The 20,819-nt window shown below is 41.6% G+C and overlaps 1 protein-coding gene across 2 annotated transcripts in view; it reads right to left on the bottom strand.

Annotated features, from left to right (window-relative positions):
• Positions 1 to 19,700, bottom strand: part of NISCH (nischarin) — a 31,475-nt gene extending 11,775 nt beyond the window's left edge. The window contains exons 1-13 of one of the 2 annotated variants that reach the window (XM_040590916.1): positions 19,509 to 19,700; positions 13,866 to 13,949; positions 12,954 to 13,136; positions 9,647 to 9,695; positions 7,891 to 8,054; positions 5,606 to 5,701; positions 3,858 to 3,953; positions 3,139 to 3,291; positions 2,505 to 2,573; positions 1,857 to 2,042; positions 1,534 to 1,662; positions 975 to 1,088; positions 62 to 178 (exon numbers count right to left, since the gene is read on the bottom strand). In XM_040590916.1, the coding sequence (XP_040446850.1) occupies positions 62 to 178; positions 975 to 1,088; positions 1,534 to 1,662; positions 1,857 to 2,042; positions 2,505 to 2,573; positions 3,139 to 3,291; positions 3,858 to 3,953; positions 5,606 to 5,701; positions 7,891 to 8,054; positions 9,647 to 9,695; positions 12,954 to 13,136; positions 13,866 to 13,949; positions 19,509 to 19,595 (1,527 nt within the window). In that variant the 5' untranslated portion in view covers positions 19,596 to 19,700. The remainder of the gene's footprint in view (positions 1 to 61; positions 179 to 974; positions 1,089 to 1,533; positions 1,663 to 1,856; positions 2,043 to 2,504; positions 2,574 to 3,138; positions 3,292 to 3,857; positions 3,954 to 5,605; positions 5,702 to 7,890; positions 8,055 to 9,646; positions 9,696 to 12,953; positions 13,137 to 13,865; positions 13,950 to 19,508) is intronic. The other variant, XM_040590915.1, reaches the window with a different exon arrangement.
• Between the last annotated feature and the right edge of the window lie 1,119 nt (positions 19,701 to 20,819).

Here is a 20,819-nt window from a genome sequence, read left to right as displayed (position 1 = left end):
TATATCAATGCAGCTTAGAAAAGCAGAACCAAGAGGCTCAGCCCAGCAGCACGATACATACATGATTACCTTGGCTGGAGCTGACAGGACGAGGCAGAGAGGGAGAGGAAGGACGAACAGTAAGAGAAGAACAGTTTGATTTGGAGCTGGCAGCAGTGAGCCTGGAGTCCTCACTGATCTAATAAAGAAAGTATGCAGTGATTAAAGAAAAAACCTAAATACACAGGACGCATTAGATCCTGAACTAAAACGTCTACAAGCTTTCTCAATTTTAGTACAAGGAAAGTTAGTGCCAGCTTATTTTTTTTGGCAGGGAGGCAACATCCTCTGAAGTTTCTATTTTCACATTAAGTGGAATTCCACTAAGAATCTATTAGAAGGTCACTCTGATCACTAACTAGTCACTGTATTGACCAAACCAGCAGTGAGTTTCACAAACAAGAAAGTGAAAACAGGTTTTCTACACTATAGGGTCAGAATAGGTCCTGATTTAAGTTTATTACCAAAACAAGACTAACCAACTGCACAGCACACACAAGAGATGGCAAGAAGGATTCCAATTTCTGATTCTTTCCCACTGCTAAATACTCACAAGAATAAAGTTTGGGAAAGTCATTTCAGTACTCTGCAACACAAGCAGTACAGTCACACTTCTGCAATAGTTGTATCATATTTAAAATATGTCTGTTAAGGTCAACTGCATATTCATTGTGTACACAAGTAAGTCATCTTATCTTTTCCTCCCACTTCCTCTCTCCCAAGCCAGCACAAAAAGGAAGGTCAGATAATTACTGAAATTACACTGAAAACTAAATAGGAAAGAGACAACATTAAAAGTTCATACCACATTAAAGCACAAAGAAAGTGTAAAATCTTTAATGCTAAGGAAAGTTTAATCAATTCCACTAGATCAAATTCATAGAAATTGTTTTCGTATGCAGCACATCCTACTCCTCTCACTGCACCAAACTCACCTTTTTATCAGAGTTGCTCAGTTTGTATTTAACCTCCTTTGCTTTTTGAATAGCTTTTAGTACTTCCACAGTGTCTAGTTCCTTTTCTGTGGTAACAGTGTTATCCAAACAGACCTAAAAAAATGTTAAAACAACTAAAAATATTGAAAACAAGGCAGCTCTGCAATTTATTTTCGTGAATGTAATTAAATATTAACTTAGCTTAATGCAAACTATATGCACCTTTGTAACCATCACACAAAAACAATTATCACAGACACTGCATTAACATGCTGTGAGTTTAATGCAAACTCAGAAATGCTTGGTAAGCTTAACACCCTTCTAGCACAACTCTGTTTCAATATTAACATACCGTTATGCAATGAAGACAGGGTAAACTTCCATTTACATCCAGCAGCACTGTCAAATGTTAATATAGTTTCATTTTCTAAAGGTCTTCTCCAACACACACTAAAAACTCATCAGGTTTTTAGAACATTCGCTCTACTTTCCTCACCAGGGTTTAAAAAAAGATTTTTTCAAATGCCAGCTCTAAAGGAAGAAGCGCACTGTGGCTTACCTCTGAGGCCCTGTCCCCAAACTGAGCAAGTACTTTGGTCCGGTAGTCAGGGATGATGCTCAATGGATTGCTGGACAAGACCACCTTTTCTAAGCATGGGAGGTTTCCTATGTTTTTTACTTCATCAATCTGAAAGTTTTTGAATAAGAGGATTGCTAGAGTTTGGCTAAATGAAAACGAACATACAGACTTGAGTCTTTCTTACATAAATTACATGTGATAACTAGAAAACAAATTGCTACAGCCACCTTTATTTGCAGTTTCACCCAGTAAAAGAAACAGCTTGTGATCAAAAGCACAAATCAACAACAAAATCAAGTTACCTGTTCTATTTTGTTGTTGCTCAGATCCAAGTTGACTAACGAATACAGTTTGTTAAGACCACACAGACTTTCCAGCTGATTGCCTGCTAAATTTAGAGTTTTGATGTTACCCAGTTTTGTGTGAACACCTTCCAGTGATGTAAGCTTGTTGTAGGATAAGTCCAAGTGAACAAGGTTGTAAAGATGCTACAAAAGCACAGAAAATCTATGTCATACACCAATCCACTAAAATTAAACAATACAAAAGACATTTCGTTATGGCTTGCTCTTTTTTTGTGCAACAGCGTTTTCATGCTGGACACTGCCTAGCATGAAAAACATGAAATTGGTCATTATACAGGTTCAAGCTTATATAAAAGGAACTTCCTCAACTGCATTTTTACCAACCCACAGATACAGCTGACAGTGAATGAACTGAGTTAAGGACTAATGCTGTACGTCAGCATTGGCAAAGAAATGAAAATATCCAAAGTAAGAAATGAACCACTAAGAGTACTTGACGTTATGAAGGACAAGCTTTTTGGGCTTAAACTATTTTCCAGAAGGAAAATAATCAACAAAACTCTGAAGCAAAAGAATATGTGTTCCAAGGTCTCAGGCAGTCTGTTTAAAAAAAACAACAGAAACACCTTCAAAAGCATCACTTGCCTGTAAATTTTCTACCAGAGACACCCCATTGTGACTCAAATCCAGGAATTCAATCTTCGGAGTCAATTTCTAGAAGAGAAGAAAAAATGCGCATCTCAAATGCATTTAGCTTATAAATTGGGCCATACTTGCTTCACTATCAACTGACCAACAAGCAAAGGAAAGGTATCATCGAATGCACAGTCCCTCTTCTTGGTTTTTGGCATTAAAAAAGCATTCCAAGTGACATAGTACAACAGAATTTAATCTTGTTCTTAAGAAAACCAGATTACTCTGAGGAGTGTGGTTAAATTTTAATTTGAAACCTGGTTTCTCACTGAAGACAAGTAAGTTGCTCCCAGTTTAGCCCCATTAACTAAGGCCAATGCAAACAGTAACAGCACGTTTCAAAGTGTTCATGTAAGTGTTTCTTACAGAGCATAGAATGACAAACGTTTCTTCTTTAGCAAAGAAAATATCCAAGTAGTAAAAGAAAAATCTCCTAAGCATTAACTTGGGTAGCTAATCAACATAAAGTATGTGCAACTGAGTATTTCAGAAAAGAGATATATAAAGCAAATGCAAAATCTCTGCTGTGTAACGTGTCACTGGAGATCAGTCATACTTTTTCCACAAATGAAAAAATATTTCTTACCACTGAATCATCAATTTGAGAGATGCTATTGTGACTCATATCCAAAGTTGTTAAGGTTCTCCAGGTTGGAATAACTGCTGTCACTGGACAACTTGAAGATGCACCCTCTGGCTCCCACTGATCAAACTCTGAGGCCTCAGGCACCAGGATTTCCTATTTAAGACAAGCACACTAAAATACTATGCTTAAGTCTTCAGCGAAAGGTAATAGTTTTGAAAGCAAGGCAAACAAACTTAAGTAAGGAAGATTTAAGTTTTATAATCACCTAGATTGAAGTTGTAAAATCTTAAGATGTGAGCTGACTGGGTCAGAATTATTTTAGATCTATTGGGAGGGAGTTCCAACACTAGCAGCTGATTCAAATTGGAGGATGTGGAGAAACAATAAAGGGACTGTGAAAATTATGCTACTGGATACTCCTTGCCAAACCAAAGCCCAGAGAAAAAAAGACTTATGCGTTCAGTTCTGGATGAAAAACAGAAACATACATTCCAATAAAAGCATCAGAAATGTCCCTGTGAAGGGACATATATAAACACTTCCTCCACTTGAAGTTGAGATTCTGAAAGGTTAAAGAATCCTTTCAAATCCACGGTTTTAAAAGCAGGACCTGCAATAGGCAGTACAGAGAACTACATGGACTCCAAATGGTTATTTCTACAATATGCATGTTATTTTTGCATATGCTTTGAACACCCACCAGAAGTAGAAACTCTTACCTTCATCGATGTTGCTGAAAATCGAATGCTCATTGTGGCCAGAGCATGTTTTGATGAAGTCAGTCCTTTGATAAGCTTCCCCCCACAATGACTGATCTATTAAAAAAATAATATTAAAGTCAGAAATGATAAACCAGACAAAAATGAGCCATGGAAGAGGCAGCAAAAAGCTTCAATAGCAGATTCTCTACCAATTTTCAAAATAGTTACAGTACTCCCTTAAAAATCTCCTGAGATTATCAGGTCAGAAATACCTACATTTGGTAAAGCTAAAGCAAAAAATTGAGACATGACTACACAAAAGTGAAATTCAAACATCTGTTTGAACAAAGCTGCTTCTCCACTGACTTTCTACCTGCCCCATGTATTCTTCAAGGTGACACTACCCAGTCAGTTTAATAGGGCACAGTATTTTACTGTTATCAAAAGGAGAGGTATCCCAAGCTATGGCTCTACCTGCAGACATGTTTATTTTGGTATCATATGTTCTTTATTGTAAATAAGAAAAAAGAAATGCCTAGGAAGTGAGGATACTAATCTAAGCATTTAATACACTAGTGAGCTAATTACACTAAGTTGAAGATTACAAAGTCTTTTTTTCTGTAGCCCAATTTGGAACAAAGCCAAAGGTCTGCTACAGCCTCTGTCAAGAAACCAGGTTCCCACAATGGTCACACACATTGTGCAATGACAACCAGCATATTTGCTGGTGTATCAGAGAAATGGCACCAAACAGACACAGAGCTCCTGCCAAAGGAAAAAATTCTTTCCAGATTACTACTTAATTTTTGGACAGTGTTTACTACTAGATGAAAATGTCAGTCTGGTACCAGTCAAGCCAAAACATTTAATGAACATACAATTACAGAGTCTTGAAGACCAATAACCTTCCCCCACCCCCCATTAAGCGAAGTTACACCTGAAACTATCCACTGTCAGAGGAAAGGAAAAGTTTATACTATTCTGCAGTATCCCCTCTGCAGTATGTTAGACTCTCCCACTCTCCAGCCCACTATAGTTTCTTTCTCTCATTAAAATGTCAATAAATCACTGACTTCAGAAATCCACTTCAGTTCTCAACCAACTCAGACTCGCAGATCAACGAGGCCATAGCATTCATGCACTAGAAAAGGCATGGCATCCACCAAAAGTGGATAGCAAGTATAGACTGCAAAACAAAATTGGAATATTCTCCCTCCAGAAAGATCTGAAGTGGTCAGGAAAGTATTTTGTACAATACTCACTGGACAACTTCTACTAGAAACCCTGTTACTCACAGTGAAAGCAAACCAATGAAAAAATTCTGCAAATTATCAAACAAGAAGCACTACAAAAATGTACTTTCACAAGCAAAATTAATGTCAGGACATTTTCACAAATATTTAGTGCTTTCCAAACAGAAAGTGCTTTGTAATAGGAGATCCCATTATAACCCATTTGTTAGATCTTCAAGGCAATGGAAAATCACCCTGGTTTTAGGTTTCGCATCTATGCTGGAAATCTCAGTCTTTTTGAAGGCGCACACACAGTGCAAGCTATTCTAAACATTTATATTTGGCATCCTTATTTCCAAGACTTGTGGAAAAAAAAAGAAAACATTTTTTCCCAAATGGAACAGTCCCTGTAAACACTGCATGCCCCAATTCCAGCACAAAATCAAAGCATACAATTACCAGTTCTGGGAGATATGCAGCAGACCTGACATTCACAAAGCCTCCATAAAATGATACGCATTATCTCAGTCATACCTCTATTTGATGAAGCGATTTGAAAATTGACAGATCAAAGGGCAAGAGATGCTCCTGAATGTTACTGGTTCCAAAAGGTCCCCCTGTTCCAGTGACCTAGTAATCAACATTTAAGAACAGAGTTAGTGCACATAATCCAGCTGGTCCACATTTCAGATAGTCTTACACAGACAATAGCACAAATACAGCAGCTTGGAAAGACAAAGTTCCAATCAATTTTTCAAGTATGGAATGATTGATGAAACTTGCAGATTAACTCTTCAGGAAAAAATATGTTTTAGTTGCTCCAATTAAGTGCACTGAACTCTTAAGCACTGAACTTCAGCTGCCACCTTGTGCTTGTATATTATAGCACATGGAGCATGCAAAAAAGATACTATAGGCAGGACTGACTCAGGCTTCATTCTCAGCTGACCAAACCAGAGCTGCATTCACTAAAAACAACTTCCCTGACACATCTGGATCCTCCAAGACAGAACTGTCCTCAGTTCCACTACAGAGGATGAAGTTCAAGGCACTGACAAGACAGGTTTGAAGAAAACATTAGACACTGGTACACATCTAATACACTGGATCTAACATTTCCATACGGTGACTGGATTCTGGCCTCAGCATGCTGGTAGCATAAAAAGACAGGTGGTTTCATTTATGTTTGCTGAGATGCCCACTCACAAGCATTCAGAAGGGCCAGAAATTCTGAAGATGGGTATTTTTCTAAACAATATGCTCTTCTCCAGCATCCAGAGGATGGTAAAGGCAACTGAAGATCCACAGAAGTATCAGTACAGCTGTGGTTTTGCTTTCACAACTTCCTAAGTCCTCCGGTGAAGCTTCCCCTGATCCACTACTTACTTCCCCTTTAAGCACACCACACAGAAGGAAACTCTTCATGTAAATAAAGGGGCTAAAAAGCTTTTGAGCTGTAGCAAGCAATGTTACAAAAGTTACTCAGGAAAAAGTCTTTCCAATTCACTTGTTTGGGAGGAAAAAACCAAACTGGCTCCAGACAAATATGATCTGTTCTGACATCATTTTTCATTTATTCGGAAATTGTATTTTAGCTAGAAAATCAGGGCCATCTCATCTATGAAACTGAGGTTTTTAAGATTTCGTAAAAATTTTCAGATACAGTCAGCAGCGAGAAAGGGGGAAGGATTTATATACACATGCATTATTTGAATTTGCACAGGTTCAACAAGAGAAGTGGCAGGTCCTGCAGTTGGGTCACAACAACCCCCCCACAGCACTACAGGCTGGGGGCAGAGTGGCGGGGAAGCTGCCTGGTGGGAAAGGGTCTGGGGGCGCTGGCTGATGGCTGGCTGAACACGCCCAGGTGGCCAAGGCGGCCAAAAGCATCCTGGCTTGTAGCAAAAACTGTGTGGCCAGCGGGACAAGGGCAGTGATCATCCCCCTGTACTCTGTGAGTACACTGGTGAGGCCGCACCTCGAATCTTGTGTTCAGTTTTGGCCCCCTCACTTCAAGGGGGACACAGAGGTGCTGGAGTGTGTCCAGAGACAGGCAACAGGGCTGGTGAAGGGTCTAGAGAAGACATCTTATGAAAAGCAGCTGAGGGAACTGGGTTAGTTTAGTCTAGGGAAGAGGAAACTTGGAGGGATCTTATCGCTCTCTACAACTACCTGAAAGGAGGTTGTAGGCAGGTGGGGGTAGGTCTCTTCTCCCAGATAACAAGTGCCAGGACAAGAGGGAATGGCCTCAAGTTACACCAAGATAGATTGGATAGTAGGAAAAATTTCCTCACTGAAAGGGTGGTCAAGCATTGGAACAGGCTGCCCAGGGAGGTAAGTGGAATCACCATCCCTGGAAGAGTTTAAAGAACACAGATGCAGTTCTTAGTGACATGGTGTAGTGATGGACCTGGCAGTCTTGGGTTAATAGTTGGACTTCATTATCTCAAAAGTCTTTTCCCACCCAAATGATTCTATACATATACACCGGCCTACCCATAATGTCCACAAAGAATGCACAGTTGAAAAGAATAACATTTATCTATCTCCTGCTAACACCCAGTAAGATTCTGTGGCTGCATCTCTACAGACAGCACTGCTGAAACGACCATATCACACAGGAGTATCAACATCTTTGAGAGAACTATGTGTACTGAAGGTTGGCGAAATAAACACCAGTTTAACATTGACTTCTAAATGCTCACAGGTGTTTACTATCAGTAAAATTCTAGTACATTCAAACCAGACTCCAAAAGCATGCAAAGAATCATGTCAGCCTGGTAGAAACAACATCTCTCATCTGTGCAAGCATAGCTCACCTTTAAATACTTGAGTCTACAAGTGAAATCTAGAATATGACCTAGATCTGTTTTGGCGTCTCCATTAGCACATGTAGGTTTCCCCTGTAGCAACTGTTGAGTGACAGCATATAACTGCAAGGGTCTGATGGTGAAGACTTCTCCAGCCATTAACAACTGCTCTCCTGAAAAAGAATATGATGGTGTCAAATGCAATGCTGCTACGGTTACAAAAGAATAAACGGTACATGGAAGATGTAATGTTAAGAGACTAAATGTTTGTCATTTTACTCTAAGCTCATGACTGAGATACCAAATAACCATCCTTTGTCACTTTAAACCAGAATGGCTGAATTATTTTTTTTATACCAGGATAACCTAGGTGTTCAAATGGACACTCACCATACAAGGCTGAATCTCCTAATGCAAGCAATGGCAAATTTCCCTCAGTCTTAACAGGATTGGATCCTGTTACATAATGTAATACAGGATCCATTTACATAATGTAAGAGTTACTAAACTTTTTCCAAGATATCCCTAAGTTCTATGGCAGTACTTATTCTCTTCAGAAAATGCAGCACCTGCCATCTAAAAAACAGACCTTACATCTTTTGCTACGCTGCCTAAATGCAGAACTGAAGCAAGTACGTTTTCTTTGAGATTATGAGGACTTTCAAACTAATACCAATGCAAACTCCTAGAATGAGATGCATTATCTGATATTTTTACAATTCTATTTCATTCTAAGAACAGTAGGAAACAGCATCCAAAAACCTCTCTGATGGCACCACAAGCAGTCAGAACATGCACATATAGAATTAGTATATTTCTCCTCTTCCTTTTAGGGACATCAGTTTGACTTCACAGACAAGAGAGCATCAGCTGTCATAAGCAGAGTTCTCCAAAATGCTCTGAGGAGTAAAATTCCCTTTGGCTTCAGTGGGAGTAAGTCCAAGAGTCCAGCTGCACGTTACTGGAAGGCTACACTAATATACAGCAGTCAGACGTCAATGATTCTGGTATCAGTGAGACTGCAGACAAGAAAGTCAAGAAAAGATTTCTTCAGGAGCTTCCTAAAGTGTTACAATGAGTGGACCCTCTGAAATGGCTTCACCTAAAGTTGATTTTGTGACAGAACAATCTGACATGGCACGCTGAAACACGCTTCACCTATCACATCAACTGGAATTATACACTAACATCTAGCATGTCCTTCTAAACAAAATTAGCATGGGTTAATCACATTCCACATGCCTCCTGTTGTTAATGGACCAGTTAGAGCTGCTGCAGTTACGTAAAGTACATTTCAATTTTATCTGCCGGCCTCAGAAACACACATCCTTAATTAACTGACTAGGTGGAAGAACAATATTTATTTAGATATGTAAAGTGGTCTCCTGCATTTAACACTCAATATATCGAGGGTCACTGACAAAACAAACTTCCTTACATACCAAGACAGAAAGCTTAACAAGCTTCTGCTCACCAGTAACTACATCCTGCCCTTTAAGGGCACAGACAAGTAGGCCCTTTTCAAAATCTACAATCACCAATTTCCCTGTTTTGTTTCCAAAAGCAGCTGCACTACTGTTACAGCTCCCCCAAAATGCAGGGTGAATCCAAGTGCAAACAGCAAGAAGGTGGTGAAAAGAAAGAAAGGAAAGAAAGTCTGGTACAGAAGATTCAGATCTCACTGTCTGGAGATTAATATCACAGGTATATGAACGCATGCACATAGAAGAAACTGTTCCCAGTTAAATTCTTGCAAGTCCTTTACCTTTGTGGAAGAGCTCTTCAGCCAATGCAGCAGTGATCCCATTGATCTCCTGCAAAGAATAAACCGTTGTAATCCAGTATTATTTACATACTTATGGTTCCATGGACCACATGGACTTTTTTTTAAGCAAAGCAACAGTGATTATGTCTTATGGATTTCATTGTAACTTGAAAATACTTCACAAAAATAACCTGAAATTATTTAATGTCATATGATTTTCACTACCAAGATGGAAGATACTGAACTACGTTCAAATAATCACATCCTGCATATATTAGAAAGGGGCAACAGCCAACTAGAACAACTATTACTAGTCCAACTTGAAAGAAAGCTTGGTCTTGAAGAAACTATTACAGTATAGTGTTCTTTAATTTTTAAAATTAAGATTAACCTAACGCATCAAGCACTGAACATTTCTTTGGAATATCACAATATACATAAAACTTTAGATTAACAGGTCTACAGAGAAGAGATAAGTATAGTAATTAGTCTTCTGGACTTCAACCTTATGATGCTTGCCTGCCAAGTAATTCAAAAGCCCCTTTTCCCCACCACCCACCTTCTCCACCCTCCTGGACCTAACGAGCTGCTCAACCTTCATTATGGGCACTGACAGCTCCAGGAGGAAAGAAAAAGGCTGAAAACTTTCAGCCCAGGGATTCGTTCTTTCTAAATGGAAAGATGCACAAAGGTCAGTACAAGTATCTCCCATCTGGGCATACTTACCTCCACAAAAAGCAAACGCTCTGTGAAAGCCCAGAAATAGTTCCAAGCATTTCTAACAGTTTGCTCTCAAAGGCCCACAGAAAGAACAAAATAAAACTATTTGTAATAGTGAAGCTTCCCCTAGACACACACATCTCATTTTAAGGTAGCTGCAAAGGATAAACAAATATTATGGATCATCACCAAATGAATAATTGATGAGTTTAGTTTGCCAACAAATCCCTCATGATTCATAACAAGGGAATAAATCCACAGGACATCTGCAGCACAGTTCAGCTCATCTGATGAGGCAAGCATTTTAGAAAAGCACATTCTTGGTATAACTGAAACCCCACTCACTAAGGATGAACAAAGCCTCCATACCACAGTTTTGAGAACAACAAGCTAGAAGCTGCATTTCAAACAAAACTCAACAATTCTGACTCACATTTGAATAAACCAATTACACCCATCTGTCATGCACAGACTTAAAATTGAAAACTATACTCTGTATCCCTTTTGTCATGTGGGACACAGCAGAAATTTTTTCTACATTTATAATTGAAACAAGATGATGACTTGGACTGTTCAGTGACTAGCAGGCAAAAAAAGCAACTCTATTTCTCTGTCAGATCTACAAGAGACCTCTGTCTGAGCTCTGACTACTTATATGCATCACACCCACAGAAGTCCATTGTTTGCAGGTGTCTGAACAGCAGTTTGTGGGAAATTCAATACTTCCCTTGCAAAAGCGTCTATCTGTAACCAAGTTAACAAACCAGACCTTCTAAGATGACAAAGTGTAAGGGTACAACAATACAAGCACCCTCATATCCCTGCAGACATCCTATTTGATGTCACAAGTAACAATAATGTTCTACATTGCTGTCACATGCAACTGCTTCTCTTCACTAACAGTACCTGGCTCTTGCCTGTGACATGTAAAGGCTCTGAAGTGGTTTTAGGGTATTTATGGCAGTTCTTTCTACTCAGCTGAGAAATAAAATTAAAAAATCCCTACTGGAAATACTACAAATAAGAATAGACAAAAAGTATTGCAGCCTTCTTACATAAGCTAATGAGGCAGTATCAGGGATCATAATGGTTCAAGCATGCACATGGGCTGTCTGGCAACAGATATTTTAAAAGATCAAAGTTCTGCAGGAAGGTCATTTTCCAGTAGAAATGCTGTGGTAAATATTTAGCTTTTCTGCTGAATAACATATTTTTTTTTGGTAAATATTTAAAAGTACTCTAAAGTTCAAAGCAAAAACAATTGAGTTCACACCTCAACCCAGGCACCCCTAAAGCAAAGAAATGCAGATTAAACAACAACTTTGCTCTTAATACACAAGTACAGTACAGAAGCAGGGAAGCATTCATATCCAAATAACACCAGTTCTTTGGAAAAGTAAAAAAGCATGAGCATTACAGCAAGAGGAAAACAATAGTCTAGCTGAAAAACAAGAGGGACTAGGAAGAATTTCTGCCTGCATGAAAACCTTTGTTCAAGTTACAGCACTGAAACACCAATGCAACAGACATCATTTACAAGACAGACTAGATAGAGAAGAGAAAAATTATGCAGTTTCCTGATTATCAGGAAGTTTGCTCCATCTGAACAGAATTGTCCCTAACAGTATCACACATATTTTTAATATATTTAAAACCTCTAATCCATTTTAGAGGCCTTGACTGTAATAACCTAGTGCTTCTCACTCAAATCTGCAGGGCAATAGCAACACTCTGAAGTAAACCTTCTACTGTTTATCTAAGTCAAACTCTAAAGTCGCATCAGTATAATTATGTTCATGTAACATAACTAAACCAGTTTTTTCTTTGTTGCTAAACCTTAATTAACACACCTAATGGACCACTTGTGACTCATTTCTGAAGTCTTTACGTGAAATCATGAAGGGCCATCTCAGCACATCCCACCCCAACACAATTTACTGCTCCTCCTTTCCACCAAGTTCTCCAGTGCATTTTCCTCTTTATAAAATCCATTCTCCCCCTCACAACATGATGCCATACTGAAAAAAAGCCTAATTATACACAAGAGATGAACAAACAAATTGCAATCTGAACATGAAAGCAAGACATTGCTTCTTTCTTCAAACATCCTTTACCGTAACATTCTGTCTGCTGGCTGGAGCTGTTTCTCCAGAGGCCACTCCATCAGCGAGTGCGCTTCTCAGAGAAGCACTGTTTTTCTTCATTTGAGCTACTGGAAACTGTTTCAGTGTGAACCACAACTCCAACCATTAACCACTAAGTAGGGGGTGTGTGGATCAATTATGCAATGTTGCTTCAGCCTAACAACCAATTCAGCTTCAGATTTATTCACAGCTTCCAACTATCCTGCCAGCACTTACTTCCTTCTCTTTAGCATCCCTACCCACAACTACTTCCCAGCACATTACCTACTGCAATAAAAAGTGGTGTCAAAAAAAATCTTTAAAATATGCTTTGTTATATTGTGTAAAATGCTAGAAAAAAGCAGTTTCAGCTATTTTCTGAACATTCCATACAATTCTCTCAAAGTCAGAGAACCAGGGAAAGACACTCGGGCCCCCATTCATAGGCTAAAACCGTAACTTACATATAAATGAAAGTGTAGGAAGTGTGACAAAACTTTTGGAGCAGTAACCGGGAACTTGACTAGCAGAGTTTGCAGGTAGACCTCTAATTCCTTTTGCCTTTTCTCCACCAGGCTTTTGGAATTTTTTCCAATAATCTTCTTAGGAGGTAAGAGATTTTTATCTATTTTCTTTTCTGAAACAAGCTGAAAAACAAGAGACCAGAGTTACTACCTGACTCACCATCTGAACTCACACAAAAGATGTAATAGAACACATTAAGAGCGTGTTGCTTGATCCTGGTAAGATCCAAAAATAAAACTAGTTCAGTAAATTTAGCTATTGACTGCAAAATATTAGGTATTTTAATGTTTTATCATTAAAAGTAATAGTGTTTTCTCAGAAAATCACTCACAGGGTAGAATGTAACTAAGGTGATAAAACAACAGAATAACCACTGTGGTTTTGAGAAAGCAGCCCGATCTTGAATATGGTGGACTTTCCCTCATTTTCACTTGCTGTTTTTAATCAACACTGGTTAGGAACTACCCAATGCTAATGTAAGGACAGTTTTGTCATCCACTTTACCCAGAAGAGAGTCTTTGCTCCAATCCAGCTTTTGGTTACCAGATCAGCTGATCATAACCATTCTCTCTTGGCAAAAAAATGTAATGACTCTAGCCTGAACTTCACTCTTTGATACAAACTGCTTCTGTCCAAGACTAAAAGCTGTCCAGCCCAACCTCCCCCTGTTCAAGAGGGGAATGTCATGGGGGCAAGTAATATAGTTCATGCAAAAAGGATTTAGTCTGCAGTTCAGATGGTATCTGGCAGATATTCTCACTTTTATTGAGAATTTACATACCACGTGACAGAACCACACAAACTATACAATGCTTTTTAAGAGACGGAGGCCACAGTTTTAATACCCTTACCTTTTCATGCAGGTCATGGAAATCACTGTAACGATGTTTGACTGTCCACTGATGATTGCCAACACTGACCTGAATAATGTATACCTGAAAGGAAGAAATTAAAGTAAGGGAAGTGCAAAGCATTTGTCTTAAAGAGAAGCTGACAGTGAGACATGCTGGTTAATGTAGCACTGTAAGGTGATTCTACATTCAGTATCATAGTTAAATAAAAGCTAATCCAAACTCTGAAGTAATTTTGCTAATGTAGGATGCCTAGTCTCATTCATGAGGCTGCTCCACACAAACATGCAAATGCCTCTTAATGTAAAGCAATGGCTTTAATTTTTGCAACCTCAAGGTTAATAAACAAGATCTCTAAGCAACTTCTTTTTCTGAAGATTTCTGCTAGCTCGGTTGGTATCACAGCTATCCACAACAAGCCTGACACAGCAATATCCCTTCTTCAATCTACAAAGTTCTACTACAGGCAAAAGGTAAGCATCCTTCTGTCACTTCACAGTTAAGCAGAAATCTGGAGCTTAACCCTTCAGAAATCTAGAGAAATCCTTTGGCTGGTTGGATGTTAACTATTTTATTCATTTTAGGGTAGAGCACACAAGACGCTTCCTGAGAGTTACAATTGTCCCCAAAGAATCACAACAACTATCTAAAGTAACCCAATATTTCTTTACACAAAACTAAGTATTTTTAGCCATGCAGGTACCAAACAATTGAAGACTGTCATTGTAGCCAGCTTTCCAGATTGAACAGTACTGGTTCTGCAGGAAGCTCACAATCTACCTTTGGATATGCCACAAGCAAGCCACCCCAAAGAAACTATAAAGGTATAGAAATAAAACACAAAGTAGTAAACAAGGCTCAGCAAAACCAGTTCTACAGCTACTTGAAAATAAGAAATTAAATAAAGTGTGTTATCCAATCTAGCTATATTCCTTGGGGAAAATACCAATTCATAATCAAATCCTGAAAACATTTAATACAGTTGAGAACTTGCTTACTACCACAGATCACACAGACCTGACTCATAGCTGCTATAAGAATGATGCACTCCTAGTTGCTAAATCCACTTGAGAAAAAAAAACATCAACAGTTTCAATTTGTTACATAAAAGGCCAGTTTTCATTTACTGTTAATACAGACCAGCAGAACACCAAACACTAAATACAATACCACTTGCATTAAAAAAGATTAACTATATACCAGCTATATTTTTGTAAGCAGCTGACACCGGCTTGCTGAACAAAACCCAAGTCCTACAGAGGACTGAATAAAGAAGTCTGACTAGTGCGTACAGCAAGTGACACATCAGTGTTCGGACGAGTACTGAAAACACAGATGAAGGACTACACAAAATTACAGTCTCAATTAAGGCCTGCGCCTGCTTTCCTGTCATGTTGTTTGTGTTGGGAAACAGCAGATCAAGACTATTAGCTGTGCCAGTGAAAAACTAAAACAGGAATAACCTGAGTATTCAAAAGTACCTTATAGCCCCGAGGAAAGCAAGGAGACTCAAAGAAACCAGAAGACTAAAGTTAGAACTGAAGTAGTACTACATTTACAAGCCATAATAAAAAGACTAGTTTTTTTAAAAGCTAACTGTGCTAAATCACAACAGCTCAAACAGTATAGCTAAATGCAATGCCAATTGAGTACACAATGCATAAAACCTCAGATCAGACATTAAAAACACAGCGAACTTCACATCTCGTGAGATGAGGAAGGAATGCCTCTCCTCTCTGTACACAATACAGAGTAAACATAATAAAGGTTTCATATCCTTTTTCTGAAATGGCAATCACTGACCACTTCTAGAAACACATCACGGAGCCAGACAGTCTGGTCAGGAAACTACCTGTTAAAGCGAGGGTTTACCTGCACTGATACAATTCCTCAAATTAAGTTTATAAAAAGCCATAGCATTCCCCACATTGAACACAGCCAGAGCTAGCAGTGTATATTCACCCCTCAAACAGCATCAGTATGCAGAATGACAGCAACTAATTTCAAATCAATCCACAAGCTGTCATTATCTTTAAGAAGAAATACAAATGCAATATGCTTATGTGCTCCAAAGACTTGTTTCAATACAGAAATAATTTTAGACCACACCCCCCTCCTAAGTTTCTAAAAAAGTCAGATATCTAAGTTAATCTTCAATTAATTTTGAGTGCACTAATATGACAAAGCTGACAGTTTAAGATCTTCAAGGACTGCCAACCTGTCAAGCCAACTGCTAGAAGGCACACATGGATAAATGATTAAATTCTCTCACACTGCACTGTCTCCCAGACATAAATATACCATGTGAAATCTCCATCCATATTTATGCCATAACCTGCACTTCTATTGAGCTGCAATGCAAAAGTATTTACATTCACAGGTTTTCCCTCTCCTTGTGTCTCTACCAAACCGTTCTGTGTAACAAATTTTGTATGTTCTTCTATAAACCTGTTGTTTTGGCTAAGTTCTGCTTTGTTAAAAGTGTTTAGTGTATCTGCAGCACTGTACATTTTCATTATTTTCTAACCAGCCGCTACAAACTCTTCCCAGTAAGGTGCTGACACCTCCAAGCAGCATGCCTTCATCCCCCTAAATATTTAAGGTGAAATATTTACTAAAATTTTAAGATACTTAATTTTTAAACCAGCTGTTAAATGAACAGCGGTGATTCCAGACTGCCTTTTGTTTACTCCCTATACATCTCTATCTCACAGTTCTACAGCATCTTTCATCCAATTTCACATACTTCAGTACTGTAAAGAAAAAGACACCCAACGGATGACCAGCAGTGCTGCCCAGAGGAAGACTGGGACACAGGTGTGTCTGCAGCCAGTAGGTCCCAAATTCCAGAGCAGTGATGAAACCGCATCTCCTCCCTGCCTCACTACATAGTCACAGTTTACACCCATTCAAGGAAGCCACAGTATTTTCCTTAAATATCAAAGGTAGTATTTATATGAAAAACAGCTGCAGAAGACAGGAAAAGCAGGAAGGCAATTTTAGGCCAAACAAATGCATAGCAGGAAACAAGTGAAGCACTGGCAGCCTTGAGGCCTTCTAGCAATCAGCCAGTCTTCAGTCAGCATCCAGCTGGAGCAGCACATGCAGGAGAAATACCTAGTAAAAATGCTCATACTTTTCTAACTCAACAGAAAAAACATCAACAAGTGCAGTATTTTTTCCTGCTGAATTTATCCATACTTTGCCTTCCACGCTAACAACTCCAACAAGAATCATCACATTTTTGAGAGTACCTTCAAAATTACACAGAACTGTGGGCCTCCCCAACACGTTTTACAGGATTTAACCTCACAACTGTTAAATGGATGTCATTAAAACAAGTCTCCTCCTATTGAGATTAACTTCTTCACTTCTGCTCTGATACAGGTCTTTATCACAGCCTTAAGTGCCACTGATCTAATTTTGAATACTAAACACAAATGCTAATTTTCGTGAAACATTTCACCTTGTGAATAATTTTGTTTATTTTCATTTAAAGATCTATTCCTACCTTTTTAATGGCTTGGGTCCACTTCATACAAACTGGCTGCAGGCTAACAGTCCCATTAACAGGTTTTGGAGGTTTACACACAGGTAAGCTTAATGGCAGAACTCCTTCAAAAATGCAGCAGAAGAATCAAAGACCTCATACTTGTAAATCCTGCCCTTCAAACATGCTACTTTTAAAGCTCCCAAGAAAAATGGCATTAAAATAGCATGGTGTTCCTGGAACCATAATCATTAAAGAAGAAATCTGGCCTTGAAAAAAGAAGCTTCCTTGGGCTTGGCTGCAGCAGCTTAAAATCCCCATCAGATATCTGCTGAACACTACTTACAGCAAAGTTATACACCCGAGTAGAAGTGAAGAAAATCTCAATAGAAGGAGACTTGTTTTAATGACATCCATTTAACAGTTGTGAGGTTAAATCCTGTAAAACGTATTGGGGAGGCCCACAGTTCTGTGTAATTATGAAGGTACTTTCAAAACCGTGATGATTCCTGTTGGAGTTGTTAGCTCAATCGCGCACATCAATGGTATTTCCAAAGGCTGGCTCTACCGTACTAGTTTGCAGGCTGAAACAGCAAAGTATCTAACATTTCACCTCTTGTGTCCATAACCTCCAGTGGAATAAGGGGGCAAGTAACATTTTGACATTTCCTCAACTAAATTCACTTGAATTTCTCATTTGCTGCATTGCAAAGCACTACTAAAAAAATTCTCAACACCAACATTAACACCACTGAGCCTTGGTTCACACCTGAAGTGGAAGTTTCCAGTCACTGTGCCACCATGCCTCTCGGCTGACCGAGGACTGTGAAACAAACTTGCTTGGAGGATGAACCACATCCTCGCACACGCAGCGATAACAGCTCAACAGCAGCAGTATTGTTTCCATGTGTACGCATGATGTAACTACCATAACAGAAAGAGCTGAAGCAATTTTCAAGAATTTGTTTTAAGCTCCTAACCAACTCCTTCACTGAATGCTCATTACACTTTTGCCTGCAAATATGCATAAAACTCACCGCTTGACAGCCATTCCCACACAATGACGTATCAAGGGTTATCAACTGAAGTTAGGCCCTCCACGTACTACAGCTGTGTAAATGCTCTGTCCTATTAAAGGCTCTGTTTTCTCTGGATACCTTTTCAAAAGCAGCAATCTTAAGTATTTCTTGTAACTATTACACAACTTTACAAATACTGCCTATATAGACCATTGCTCCCCTTTCTCTTTTAGGTTCCTACAGCAGGAAGAAACCTGATGCCATTCTGTGCATTCTGCAAAAATAATATAAATCAAATCACACTAAAATAAGGTAGGAGCAGAAAAATTTTAGTTACATAACTAAAGGGTGGTGTGCTTAAGATGTTTTCTGCCTGCAATTATGCAGAGATTTGTTTTATAATGAGCGTCTTCCTGAAAAACAGGCCAATTAAGTCTCAGTAGAATGCAACCACTTAAAAAACAAGTTACACATCAAAAATTTCATTCCTTCCCCAAACAAAAACGCTGCTGTGCTAACAGTCTTTCCCCCTTTTTTATTTTCGTAGGGGAAGAGAAAAACTATCTATACAAAATCATGTGGTTTCCTCTGGAAATAAGATTAGCTTTACAAGAGAGATTTTTACCGTGTTTTCATCAGAAGGAAAGCCTTCCCACACTAGTCAGCCCAGCTTTAAAAGCCATGTCTGCTCGGTAACGATTTTCCATAACCACGCACACGCACGGAGACACACGCGTGGACAGGTACGGGCAGCACCAGCGCGCCCGCACGCTCAGCCCCGCGGAAGCACCAGCCCTGCCGGAGGGCGCGGGCTGCGCGGGGCTCAGGGCCGAGCCAGCCGCCGGGGCCCCCCGCCCCGCTCCCGCAGCCCTCCCCGGGGGCAGGAGCCGCTCGGAAACTTCTGCCGAATTGTTCTCGCTCCGGGCACGGCACCGGGCCGGGAGCTGCCGCTCGGCTTCCCCGGCGGTGGCGCCAAGCCCGGCCCCAGCCCGCTCCCCCCGGCACCCCGCCGGCTGCCTGAGGCGGCGGCGAGGCGGGCCCGCTCCCCCCCCGCCGCCCGGCACGGCCCGCACGGCCCCCGCACTCGCCCCCGCACGGACTCCGCCGCTCCCCCGCCTCCTCCCGACCCCGCACCGTGTAGGTCTCCACCAGCTCGGAACCCAGGACTCGGGCCCCTCGCGGGGGCTCCTCGCCGTCCTCGCCCCCCGCCGCCGCTTCCATGACGCCGCGAGAAGCGCAGGGGACCAGCCGCCGCCGCCGCCGCCGCCGCCGCGCTCACGCCGTCACGGCTCCCCTCCGGCTGCCGCCGCCGCCGCCGCACGCCCCGGCCCCCAGACCGGCCCGCGCTCCCCCCGCCGCCATCTTGGCTCAGCCCCCCCCTCAGGGTGCGGCCCACCCCGCCCGCCGCCTCTGTATTGGCAGCCGCCGGCGGCAGGGGCGGGGCTTGCGCTGGGGGCGGGGCTGCGGCCCGTCGAGGCCGGGCTTGGTGCGTTGGGGTGCGCATGCGTGCGGGCTGTCGCGGGGCGCTTGGGGCCGCCTGGTGCGACGGGGGGCTGTGCAACGCCGAGCTGCGCCGTGCAACGCTGCGCCGTGCAACGCTGTGCTGCGCGGGCTGTGCTGCAACGCCGTGCTGCGCCGCGCGGGGCTGTGCTGCAACGTCGTGTTGCGCTGTGCAACGCCTGCTGCGCTGCGCAGGCCTTTGCAATGCCGTGCTGCGCTGCGTGGGCTGTGCAATGCTGTACAAAGCTGTGCTGCACTGTGCGGGCTGTGCAACGCAGTGCAATGCCGTGCTGCACGGGGCTGTGCAAATGCAACACGGCACTCTTTCCTGCAATACTGAGCCATGCAGTGCAGCGTATGTGCAGTGCTGCGCTGGCTAACGGTGCTGGGCACTACCATGCTGTACAGCACTAGGCTGTGCGGTGCCTGCAATGCAGGCAGCTCAGGGAGGTTCAGGCCTGTCCAAGCAGCTACAGGCTGGTGTGTGCAACGCGCTGGGGACCTGGCGATGCAGGAAGGTCCAACGCAGGTGGATGCTGACACGGGGCATTTGAGGTTGAACTGCCGAGGGCCACCCTGCCCAGCAGCAGTGTGGCTGCGCTGAGGAGCAGCTGCATCTGGGGGCAGTGCTGGCGGTGGCCCAGGGCAGCGCTTCCCGCTGCAGCAGCTCTTGGTGGAGACCTGTGACCTGTGGCCACCATGTGCTGTTCAGGACTTGGGAAACTGGTGTGGGGCACCCTAGGCCAGAGCTGGGTGGCCCTGGCCCTGGGCCTGGCGGGTGAGCCCGCAGGGGGCTGGCTGGGGTGACCACCCACATTACAACCTGTCCTTACCCCCGCGCTCTGCCCCACGGAGCACAGGGAAGCACTTCGGATCTGCGTAAGCTGAAGGGACCTTGCCAGCAATTTGTAACAGACAAATCTGTAACAGCTTTGGAGAAGCTTA

The sequence above is a fragment of the Falco naumanni genome, chromosome 4 (assembly GCF_017639655.2).
Source record: "Falco naumanni isolate bFalNau1 chromosome 4, bFalNau1.pat, whole genome shotgun sequence".
Classification (NCBI taxonomy): Eukaryota; Metazoa; Chordata; class Aves; order Falconiformes; family Falconidae; genus Falco; species Falco naumanni.
The sequence above is the reverse complement of the archived record's forward strand: the minus strand, read 5'-3'. Positions and strand labels throughout refer to the sequence as shown.